Consider the following 12,729-nt stretch of genomic DNA (forward strand, 5'->3'; position numbering starts at 1 on the left):
TTATTCTTATTTATATGGTTACATATAATATGTAGGTATATGCTAAATTTTTTCTCTCTCTAATATATATATATTTTTAATTATCTTTTTATCAAGTTATTGAGAATTTAAAAAAATAGCAGGTAGATTTAACTCATCACCATGGGGACTGGCGGAATATTTTGCAAGGGGTGCATGTTCTCCAAATTTTCGAATACATGCAATATCTTATGTTTCAATAAATTAATGAAAATATTAAAAATTGCTTATTACTTCGAAATCCAAAGGTGATGCAAGTACACCACCTTGCACCATGTTGCTGGCACCATTACTCATCGCTGATATAGTGAGTAATGGTTATAACGAGGAAATTTTGTCATTTCCTTGATACTTGTTATAAACAACTTTGACTGTAGTTGCATATCATCTGAAATATCACTTTGGGAAGTTATGGATAGTTTTTTTTTTTTCTGCCATATTCATAACAGCAAAAAAAAGAAACTGTCAATAGAAATGTTCTAATGGAAATTATCTGGCCTCATTCTTCAGGGTGGTGATGTGGACAAATCCTTCCCCAGCTCCAGAGAAGCTGTCCAGAAAATATAATATTTAGTTCAATGGAGTTCATAAAACTTAGCATCTTTTTGGCAAAAGATGCTAAGAAAAACAGCAAGGATTTCTTTACTTATATAAACTCTAAAAGGAAGGGGCTGAATATGATTGGTCCACTTGACATCGATGGTTCGACTGTTGATGATCCTGCTCAGATAGCAAACAAACTGAATGAGTATTTTGCATCTACATTCACACGTGAGGAATCATTACAGTTTGAAAATGGAAGAAGGTTATCAAATTGTAGCAGTGTGCTTAATGATTTTGTAATAACTGAGAGCAAAGTGGAGGAGAAATTGTTGAAGTTAAACATAAGAAAGGCACCTGGGGCGGATGGGATCTATCCAGTTATATTAAAGGAGGCGGCAAAGCAACTAAGCAAACCCTTAGCCATAATTATGAGAGCATCCTTGGATTTAGGGGAGGTTCCCACGGACTGGAGATGTGCAAATGTATCCCCAATTCACAAAGGAGGTTCGAAGGGTGACACGAATAATTACAGACCAGTTAGTTTAACTTCTGTTCCGGGTAAAATAATGGAGTCACTGGTTAAAGATGCATTGCAGGATCATCTAGACAAGACTGCAGCAATAATTCAGACACAGCATGGGTTTGTTAAGGGAAAGTCTTGTCTGACAAATTTGATTGGTTATTATGATGTGGTCACAAAGGAACTGGATGCAAAAAATAATTTTGATATCATATACTTGGATTTCAGGAAAGCTTTTGACACTGTTGCGCATGGAAGACTACTGTACAAATTGGAGCAGAATGGTATTAAGGGTAAGTTGCTACAATGGATAAAAGGATGGTTAAGTGGGAGAAGACAGAGGGTGGTAATCAATGGGTGCTGCTCTTCGTGGACTAATGTTATTAGTGGAGTCCCACAGGGTTCGGTGTCGGGTCCACTGTTGTTTTGTATATTTATCAATGATATTGATGAAGGTATATCAGGCTTAATGTCGAAGTTTGCAGATGACACGAAGGTTGGCAGGGTTGTTAATGACAGTAATGGCAGTGTGCTACTGCAACAGGATCTAGATAATTTGGGCAGATGGGCTAAGAAGTGGCAACTGAAGTTTAACCTTGACAAATGCAAAGTACTGCATATGGGTAGAAGTAACCCCAGAGAAACGTACCAACTGTGTGGTACTACACTTAAGGTGGTAGAAAATGAAAAAGACCTGGGAGTAATTGTGCAGTCAGATATGAAGTTTTCTGAGCAATGTAGACAGGCTGCTAGGGCAGGTCATGGGGTTTTGTCAATGATATATAGGAATTTTGCTAGCAGGGAAAAGGAGGTGATTGTCCCTCTGTATAAGGCAATGGTCAGGCCACGCCTTGAGTACTGCGTACAGGTCTGGAGGCCTCATTTTAGGAAGGATATAGATTTGCTTGAGCGTGTACAGAGAAGAGCAACACGATTGGTGAGGGGAATGAAGGGATCCTCTTACCAAGAGAGGCTTAAGTTCTGCAAATTGCAGTGGCTGGAGACTAGGCACCTGCGCGGTGATCTGATTGAGGTCTATAAGGCCTTGAATGGGTTGAGCACGCTGAATTCTGATGGGATCCTCCCACTTGTTCAGAATACGAACCTACGGGGACATAAGTTCAAATTAAGAAAGGATAGATGTAGAATAGATGTGCGGAAATTTGCCTTTAGCCAGCGGGTGGTTAATTGCTGGAACAAACTTCCATCTGTCGTTGTGGAAGTTGATAGGTTAAATAAATTTAAGGAGGAACTGGACAGGCAATTGGAGGGTATGGTGTGATTTTTTTTTTTTTTGGCTGATGCTGCATAAGCTCCTACACTTGCTTTCTTGCATCAAGTGCCACTACTACTACTACTACTAACTGTTAAAACTGGCCTTGAATATAACTAGTCAGGATGCATATAGTGACTATAAAGCTAGCTATGGCCTTATGTGATTGTAAAAAAAAAAAAGTTATGTAGTTGCAAAAATTTGAAAAACAAACTCTTGGAAGAGTTCATATTTTGAATGTAGAAGGTGAAAGCAGTTGCAAATTTTTTTCATTGAAGCTATTAGAGTACTGGTTGCTTTATTTTTTGTGATTTAAATTTTCCATCTGATATGGGATGCAACGATTAGCACTCTGGTGTAATGCAGTTACATAAGCACAAGGGAACTGAGCCAAATGAAAATTTGAAAAATAGTAATAGTAATGGCCATACAGTGCAAGGAAGTCAGAGGCTTTTGCTGCACTGACCAGGAAAAAAATAAAAAAACTGAGTAGATAAGAAAATGCAAATTTTTGCTTTCTCCTCACTTAGGTAACTATCCAGTTGGCCTTTGAATTTATTCAAACTGTCAGCCTCAACTACCCATGAAGGCAACCTGCTCCAGTGATCAACGACTTGCTGATTAATAGAAAACTTCCTACTATCTAGTCTAAACTTCTTCCCCTGTAATTTGAATTTATGCACATGAGTTCTGGAATTCTCTATAACAGTGCAAATTCTATCTTTGTTCATTTTACTAACCCCTCTCAGAGCCTTATAAACCTCAATCAGGTCACCTTTGAGGTGCCTGGTTGCCAAGCTCTGCAGCTCACATATTCATTCTCTCCTCATGTGGTCGCCATTTGCTGATCTCTCCATGTGCGTTGCCTGTCTTTGGACCTTTTCAAGAAGTTCATTGTCTTTTTTCATATGCGGTTTCCATACTTGAATACAGTATTCCAAATGTGGTCCTACAATTGCCTTATACAGTGGGACTATGACTTCCATATATCTACAGGATAATGTTTGATAAATGGACTTTCTTGGTTGCCCGTTTACACTGCTCAAAAAACTTCATATCTGCCTGTATTATAACTTCCAGATCCCTTTCTTTCTCTACTGTTTTTTATTCAACTCCACCAAATGTGTAATTTATTTTGGGGTTGCTATTCCCCAAGTATAAGACTTTGAATTTTGCTGCATTAAAACACAGCTGCCACTTTTCTGACTATTCTTGCAGCCTGTTCAAGTCATCCTGAAGGAGTGCTGCTTGGTACTTATCATTTACTACTCTACCAATCTTTGTCATCTGCAAATTTTGACATCAAGCCTTCTATCCCATTGTCAATGTTGTTTATGAAAATCAGAAACAACAGTGGTCCAAGAACCGATCCCTTGGGGACCTCACTTCTATCTTTACACCAGTCTGAAGAATACCATTAATCACAACCCTCTGTCCTGCAGCTACCCAGAAATCCATCTTAAAATTTTTCCAGTAATCCCAACATGTTCCAGCTTATATAATAACCTCTGCCGACCAGGCTAGCCAGGTGGGTAAAGTGTCTGCCTGGCAACCCAAAGGTCGTGGGTTCGAATCCCGCCTCGGACTTGGATCTGAGTAAAATGCAAAAACTTTGGGAGCTGCATTATGGCCACAGAAGCCGATGCGCCAACAACTAACAAAAAAAAAAAAAATAATAATAAATAAAAAATAACCTCTTATGAGGGACTGAGTCAAAATGTCTTGCTAAAATCCAATTAAACTATGTCAAAATTGTTCCCTACATCCAGCTCATGAGTAACTATGTCAAAATAGCTTATTAAGTTAGATAAACATAATTTTCCCTTAAAGTCATGTTATGTGTTATTCATTATGCCATATCTATCTAAATGGCCTCAGATTGCCTTCTTAATCATTTGCTCTAAGATTTTCCCTACCATTGAAGTCAGATTACCTGTCTGTAGTTACCAACTTCTCTCTTAGAACCGTCTTTATGTATTGTAAATAAAATAGTAATATACAGAGTGTTTCTCAATTACACTAGCAGAATTATCAGATTTATACATACCAAAAGAACTGAAAACTTTATATAATAAATATCTGCTAATTCTAAGGTTATGAAGCTCTGGCTATTTGAATTTTTAAAAATGGCTATGGTAAAAAATAATAAAGCTCTAAAAGAAGAATAAGAATAAGCAGACACATATGAATGTGAGCATTTTACTAAGTACATGTCTGCTTATCTTTATTTTTTACCAAACTCTATAACCATTTTTAAAAATTCAAACAGCCATAGCTCCATAAATATTTAGATTCATTCACAGCTTTACTACATGTTTAGGCATGTAGTGCTACCCATTATAATTTTGCCAGTGTAATTTAGAAACACTTTCTCATCTTTGCCCCCACCCCGAAACTTGGGGTCCTCTGCAGTGTGGTGACATGATTATTCCTCTGTGTGACAGGACCACATGTATTTTTCTCTAGTGTCAATATTTTGGCAGCAGTAAAAAGGTTTTATGTCATATTTATATGTATTACAGAGTTTATTCATTTTATTGAGAATTTTGAATAGTTGTGTTCTTATGCAGATTTTATGTTTAAAGTTTGCTTTTCTTTGAGTTACTGTATTTCATTATACTTGTTTTTAATTTCTGGTTTCATTACTAATTTTGTATTTCTTTTATAATTAATAATTTCTGGTGTGATCTCCTCTACACTCTTTATATTGTGAAAGAATTTGGTAAGTTATATCTTAGTTATTATTTTCTTATTAAATCCAAGTGATTAAAAATTGCATTTGATGTGCTTTAAAATTATTTTAAATTGTAACATTTTTTTCAAAAAAAAAAATGCATAAATTTTTTTTGTTTATATTTAACTGTTTCTTATTTATGAACTAAATCCATTGCTGTTATTGGTTTTTCTCTAGTATCAATATTTTGGTGGCATTTGGTTTTGTGCTTTTGCAACATTTATGTGTATTACATAAATGTGTACCAGTACTGTGATATATATCGGTGCCTGTAGTATTTATATAATAATTTTTATAGTTTGCTATGGCTAGCAATATCAAGTTATCTCCAGAATCGTTCTGCTATATTTGTGGATATTATATGATCACTAAATTGTGACCACCCCATCTGTAATGGACTAAATAAATACATAAAGACAGTTCTATGCCATATAGCTTGCAGTGTAAAAAGCCAAACCAGCTTCTTACACTAGAACAGTGGTAATTTGCATCTGGTTGTATTGTGTGATAAAGTCCATGTGATAAAGTAGCAGTTATGGGACATGGTAAAGATATCACGGAGTTTCAAAAGGGCATGATTGTGTGAGCTCATGCATCAGGTGCTCCCATATTGAAAATAGCATGTATTGTCAGTTGCTCATGGCCCACTATGGTTAAGATGTACAAAAAATGGTGTTGAACGGGTCAAACTACCTCTTGCCAAGAGAACTGCAAAGGATTACTTAAGCTTGATGTTTGTAGTAATTGAAGGATGCAGCACATTGTACGAGCTTGACGGCAGGTCACTGTGCAGCAGTTGATAACACAATACAATATGGGAAATGCAAGAACAATATCCTAAATGACAATTCGTTGCATGTTCACACATATGGGACAGCAGATGACACAAGAGATACCTTCTGTTCACCACTGATTATCATCGACGGCAAATGTTGTGCTGTCAATAACATGCTGGTTGGACATTGGAGGAATGGAAACAAGTGTGCTGGTCAAATGAGTCCAAATATGGTACAACATGCTGACTGATGACGACACTGATGGATACCTTTTTTTGTGTTGTGCAAGTAACACGATTCTGTGGATCCATCATGCATGGTGGTACCCACTATCCAGGAAGGTGGCGATGGTTGCTTAATATGAGGCATGTTGCTGGCAAGAACTAGGACCCCTGGTGTGTATGGACCAATGTTTCTCTGGTGAGGTCTACTGGCAGCACTTAGGAGACCATGTTCACCCTCTCATGTTGCATTTTTTCCTCGACAGAAATGGGACCTTTCAAGACAATAATGCTCCATGTCTTTGGGCTCACACTGTGCACAAGTGGTTCAAGGAGCCCACTGAAGATATCACTCATCTTTATTGGCCTCCAAATTCACCTGGCATCAATCCAATTGAACACCTGTGTGATGTTTTGGAATGCAATGTGAGGCATATGGACATGCAACTGTCATCCATTCCAGCACTGGAAAGTCGTGCATGCATCATGGCTGCAGATCTCTTGTGGAGTCATTGCCTAGGTGAATAGCAGTTGCTTTTAGGTAGGTGGTCATAATTCAGTGATCACACAGTGTATATTGGCCTGAAGCAGGTGAAGCATGACATATCATTGGTGGAACTAAGTTTTGCAGTGTATACGAAGCCATGAAATGCCTTAGTGATCAGGATAAGTTGTGGGCCCTTCATTTCTGCAGTGGTAGTTGCAGGACACCACTAGAGGGATGGTTTATCTGTAGTCATAAGTGTATGTATTTTGTGATACCTTGAATATGGAGAGAGCTCACAAATCATCATTGAACACTTCTACTTTTGGTATGGTGGATATATCAAAATTTTAAATGTCTGTGAATTAAAAAGCTGTAGTGTACCAGCATACCATTTTCTATTGCTCCAGTGCCACACAATCTGACTTAATTCTCAGTCCACCTTCCAGAGAAGAGACTTCAGAATTGGATGAAGCACCTGGTGAAGAGGTAATCTAGATTACACCTCTGAAGCATACTCAAGTAAAGTGCCATATTTCTCTAATCACCAAGCATTAGATGACTTAATGTGGGACATTTAGCATTGGTCTAACTAAGTTCAATGTAGAGCTTGTGTCATTTAAGAGTGGAATCTACTGGATCACAGTAGATTCCACTTTGGTGAGAAAACTTCCACGTACAGCAAGAGATGTCACTTATGGACATTTTCACACTTGTGCAGAATTCTTGTGCTATTGTTTTGATTTGATTGGCCTTTATGAAGAAATTGGTATTGATTACAATCCAGAAGAGTGGTATCTTTTCAAAGACATTTTAAGTAAGAGTTTGAAATCTGTATTGCTTTGCAGTGACAGTGGATCATACAGTGGGATCACAAGTGTGATAAAAAAAAAAAAAAAATTCAGGGACTGAATTTGTATCTTTAAATTGTATTGTAGCAAGTTGTGACTTATTGCAACATGTTTAGTGATTCATCTAGATCAGGGGTGGGCAACTTTTTTCGTCAGCGGGCCGAATGAAATTTTCGCATCATGATGCGGGCCGGAATAGATTGAACGATTTAATAAAAAATCAGAACCTAAAAAATGGTATATTACTTGAATTACCAAATTATTAATGTATTTTTAAAAAAAAATATCTGAATGTTCAATTATCATTGAAAATGCGGCATTCGGCATCAATTTTTCTTTTTTTTTAATTGGCTCATTTTATGGGCTATAAATTATATTAAATTAAAAATTGTAATAATTAGAAAAGGCATAAAACATAAAATATCTCGCACCAATATTATTTTTTTCAATAAGAAGTCAAACCCAAAGGAACTTCGTTCGATCGATGCTACAAAAATAATTAGGAAATAACTCTTTGACGCTGCATAGAATCACTTGGTTACTGTTGTACTGGCCGCGATTCCCGATTGAACCGAATTAAGCCGAACGTTTACGGCGAGTGTAGTCAGGTATGGATTTTCTATATTTATGCATTTACCAAGGGGGCCGGATTCAACATCGTCGCGGGCCGGATGTGGCCCGCAGGCCGGCTGTTGCCCACCCCTGATCTAGATGCTGTGATGCATGCATTACCTGTTTATCTGCAGCCATCAGAATTAGCATGTATTGACAAGGTGTTTTATGTGTTTCATTGCATTTTAAGATGAGTGATTTTATTGACTAGCAAATCTGCATCAAATTTGTTTAAAATTAGGGAAAGTGTAACAGAAAGCCATGAAATGTTAAAAACATCTTTTGAAGAAGATTCTACATGTTGTTCAAAGACTTAAATGGTTCACAAAGTTCGAATAATGCAGCACTGTATATTTTACACAATATTTTCATAGATTTTCTTGTCTAACCACATTGGGTTGTATAATGCAATATGGATCACTTCAGGCATGATGTGTAATGGGTTCGCCACTTACCTTTTTTTTTTTTTTTGTTTGTTTATGGGCCTGCACAATGTTCAAAATAGAAACTTGTGCAGACATAATGCACAATAAAGACCCTGTTAACTAAAAAGTGGCTTATCCAGGCCGAAATAGAACTTCAAAATTATGAAACTGCTAATGTTATTTTGTTGGGAAAGTAGGACTTTTTTTTCTTCTCTTGTACTTTTTTTTTTGGAAGCCACAACAATACAAAAGGATGAGAAAATCCTTCTACTTTTCAAAATTAATGGACAAAATAGTTGGAACTTATGCTCTTACCTAACCCTATGGCACAAGCAACTATGGCTTTCATAGTGCCAGGAATACCAAAGGTTTATACACCGATGAGCAGAAACATTATGACCAGCGAGTTGTTATGCAAATGGAAGCAACTGCAGGTGAATTAGACAAAATAGTTGGAACTTATGCCCTTGCCTAACCCTATGGCACAAGCAACTGTGGCTTGCATAGTGCTAGGAATGCCAAAGGTTTATATACTCCAGGTGAACTACGATGTGTGCGCGTGGGTCAGGACATGGTATAAAAAACACCTGATACTGAGCTCCGTTAATCAATATTACTCTTGTTCTTCAGATGGGAAAGGCAGCGGACTTAAGCGAGTTTGACAAAGGCAAAATTGTAATAGTATATCCGAAACGGCACAGCTGGTGGAATGCTCACGATGAGCTTTGGTTAGTACCTACCGAAAGTGGTCTGAGGAGGGGGAACCCATGAACCGCCGGCAAGGTGTTGGACGACCACGGCTCAGTGATGCTTGAGGTGAGCGAAGGCTCTCTCCTGGATGGTACATGGCAACAGAAGGGCGATTGTGGTGCAACTCGCTGGTAATTGGAATGCTGGTGATGGGAGTAATGTGTCACAACACACAATACATCGAACCCTGCTGAAAATGGGGCTGTGTAGCTGCAGGCCACTTTGAGTGCCCATGCTAACCACGGTTCACCGGTGACAGTGCCTACAATGGGCATGCAAGCATCGAAACTGGACCTTGAGTGATTGGAAGAAGGTCGTCTTGTCTGATGAATCATGTTTCCTGTTTCACCATGTAAATGGCTGGGTATGTGTGTGTGTTGTTTACCTGGGGAAGTGATGGTGCCTGGGTGCACTGTGGGATGAAAACAAGCCGGTGGCAGCGGTGTCATGCTTCGAACGATGTTCTGCTGGTATATCCTTGGTCCAGTCATCCATGTGCCAGGCACTCTGATGTCTACCACCTACCTAAACATCATTGCTGAACAGGTACACCCTTTCATGGCAATGGTCTTCCCTTCTGGCGATGCAGTCTTTCAGCAGGATAATGCGCCATGCCACATTGCCTGAATTGTTCGAGACTGGTTCACAGAACATGAGAAAGATTTATTATTATTAGTAGTATTAGCTACATGGTGCAAGGAAGCCTGAGGCTTATGCTGCACTAGCCAAAAAAAAAAAAAAAAAAAATTTCCCGAGTTACCCTGAGAGAGAGAGGTAGAAGGGAATCACCAAGAAAGAGAAGAATGATGATATCCAGCTGAGGACCCTGGGTGTGCCAAGCCCATACTCACCAGATGTGAGCCCCTGGGGTTACCAGATATTGCACTGGCCTCCAAATTGTCCAGACATGAATCCCACGAGCATCTATGGTTTGTGTTGGAACAGCAACTCCGATCTGCAGTGTCTCAAGCACAGAACTTAGCACGTGTTGGTACCAGATACCACAAGACACATTTAGAAATCTTGTAGCATCCATGCCTTGCCAGGTACGAGCTGTTTTAGCTGCACGCGGAGGACCAACATCATATTAGTTAGGTAGGTGGTCATAATGTTTTGGCTCATCGGTGTAGTTGTAATATTTATGTTGGTCTCATCAGATTTTTTTTTGTCCTATCACACTAACAGTAGGCAATGTGTAATACAAACCACATGAGTCACTGACCTATTGTGCACACTGCACATATTTTGAGGTGGTGAGAGTAGTGCCATGGTCTGGGGTCTGTTTTGTTGATATGATTAGGACTTGGTATGTGTTGGCCATTGCATGGCAACTGGACTATCTCAACATTCTTGCAGATCATGTGAATCTATTCATGGTTCTCTTTTCCTCCAAAAGCAATGACATGTTTTGACAACACACTGTAGCAGCAATTTTGTTAAATTTTATTTATTTATTTATTTTTTTTTTGTACAGACATGGCTTGATGAGTATTTGGATGACTCCACCATAATTTTCCTTACTTCCTTATTAATTCCTGAGACTTAAATTCATTCTTGCATTTATGGGCTGCATAGGTCCAATATGTTGAATGACCATAATTATGAACTCTGCAGTTGGCATTGCTGGCAGTATCTCTAGTTGCCTTCTATAATCTTGTAACATTTATGATAGGATATAGTCAGACTCTTTGCCAAGCCCAAAATAGGTGGTCATAATTTAATGGCCACTGAATGTTCTGCATTACATTCAGTGTCCACAAAGATCATGTTATGTTCAAGTACAGAGAGACCATAACCATCTTTGTCAGAGGAATGCCCGATTCAATTACTAGTTTGTGAAAGGAACTAATATTTTAAGTTTTATTAATTGAAAGGCTTTTTTTGTTATTGTTGTTTAATTATTCAAAGTAGATCAATATTTCTTATTGGCTTTGTTTGCATTCAGGATGTAAAGTTATTATTAAATACTGCTAATCTCAAAGATCATTAAACTGATTTTTTTCAGTTTAATGATGTTCGTGATATTTGTTTCTTGATAAGTATAAGTATTTTCTTTTGACATTTTTGTAATTTTATTTTGTTTAAAGAAAATAAATCCATGTATTTAGTCTTTATTGTTAAACTGATTTATTCAACATATTTCAGCTTTCTTTGAGTTAAAAAAAAAAAAAAAAAAAAAAAACCCTTTTTTAACTGTTGCAGTTTCCTTTCATATTTGCATCAATGTCACTTTTTGTATAATTAGAAATTTTTTAAGATCACACAATATACACAATATATGCATTCTATCTTTAATTAAAAAACAAAGGAAGTAATATAGTTAGGGAAGGATGTTATGTGGTTGTTTTCCATTAAGATTATTACTGTATTTAATACTACTCGTATACTATGCGAAATTAATAATATAGTTTATTAAGCAACTGCCTTAAACTCCTATATATTAAAGTGATGTTTCAGGCATCTTGCTAATGTATTCCTAATTATTTAATGTGTTATTATGAAGTTTTTGGACATCTAAATTATTATCTGTGAAAAGTTGTATATCTCCACTTGCCTACTTTTTTCTGAATTATTAATGTAAACATGTTATAGAAAAAACAGGTGAATGAAACAGTTTTTCACAATAATAATTTTCATGCATATGTAACAGAAATTGATTGACTAAAGTGATAATTTCTTAAATGTTGTGTGTTTAGAAAATATTGTGTATAACATTGCAGTAAAGAAGGTGAGTAGAGAATTGGTCATTTATACATAATAATTGATGTAATGTAAATTGATGACATTGATGATGGAAGTAATAAAAGTTTATTCAAGAAATTTCTTTCTCATATATGACATGTTTATAAGATAATATTTTAAAAAATAAATAACAATAGTGTGTATTTCTTAATATATGAATCTAAGATGTATCAGTTAAATAGAAAGTGAAAACAGTACAAGTTGTATAAAATATTGAAAAAAGTATTTTGTGGAAATGATTTAGCATTTGCAGTTTTTAAAAAAAAATAAAAAAAGTTGCAAGTTGCATGCAACACTTCCAAGATTTCATTTAATTTTTTTAGGCCACAACTGGGGAAGTGAACATGATCCAGATATTCCAGAATGTTCACCTGATGCAACACGTGGAGGTTCTTATTTGATGTACACATACTCTGTTAGTGGCTATGATTCTAATAATAAGGTAAATCATTAAATGATCTTCAGAAATCTTTATTATGATGGCCCTTTAATATTCGATTACAGTTTCTCTGTTGGTGTTTAATATTCTGAAAGCTATTATGCCCATATTTATTTTTTCGTAATTTCTTAGAATATAAAAATAAATGAATGAGAATATAAATTTTTTAAATTTATTTTCAGAAATTTTCCCCTTGTAGCATCAGATCTATTCGGGCAGTGTTACTTGCCAAAGCAAGCAAGTGTTTCTCAAGTGAGTCAAGTTTAGTTTAATTAAATGTTTAATTTTTCTGTTCTGAATTTTTATACTTTTGACACTTTTTAATTTGCTAAACTTGTAGC

The 12,729-nt window shown here is 36.6% G+C and overlaps 1 protein-coding gene across 1 annotated transcript in view; it reads left to right on the top strand.

Moving 5' to 3' along the window:
* The window catches only part of Tace (ADAM 17-like protease Tace), a 204,686-nt gene that overhangs the window by 101,480 nt on the left and 90,477 nt on the right, over nt 1–12,729 (top strand). Inside the window, exons 9-11 of the mRNA XM_090385593.1 lie at nt 5,071–5,076; nt 12,273–12,391; nt 12,571–12,640. Of these exons, the coding sequence (XP_090241719.1) occupies nt 5,071–5,076; nt 12,273–12,391; nt 12,571–12,640 (195 nt within the window). The remainder of the gene's footprint in view (nt 1–5,070; nt 5,077–12,272; nt 12,392–12,570; nt 12,641–12,729) is intronic.

The sequence above is a fragment of the Mastigoproctus giganteus genome, chromosome 12 (assembly GCF_048544385.1).
Source record: "Mastigoproctus giganteus isolate SK-2022 chromosome 12, ASM4854438v1, whole genome shotgun sequence".
Lineage (NCBI taxonomy): Eukaryota > Metazoa > Arthropoda > Arachnida > Uropygi > Thelyphonidae > Mastigoproctus > Mastigoproctus giganteus.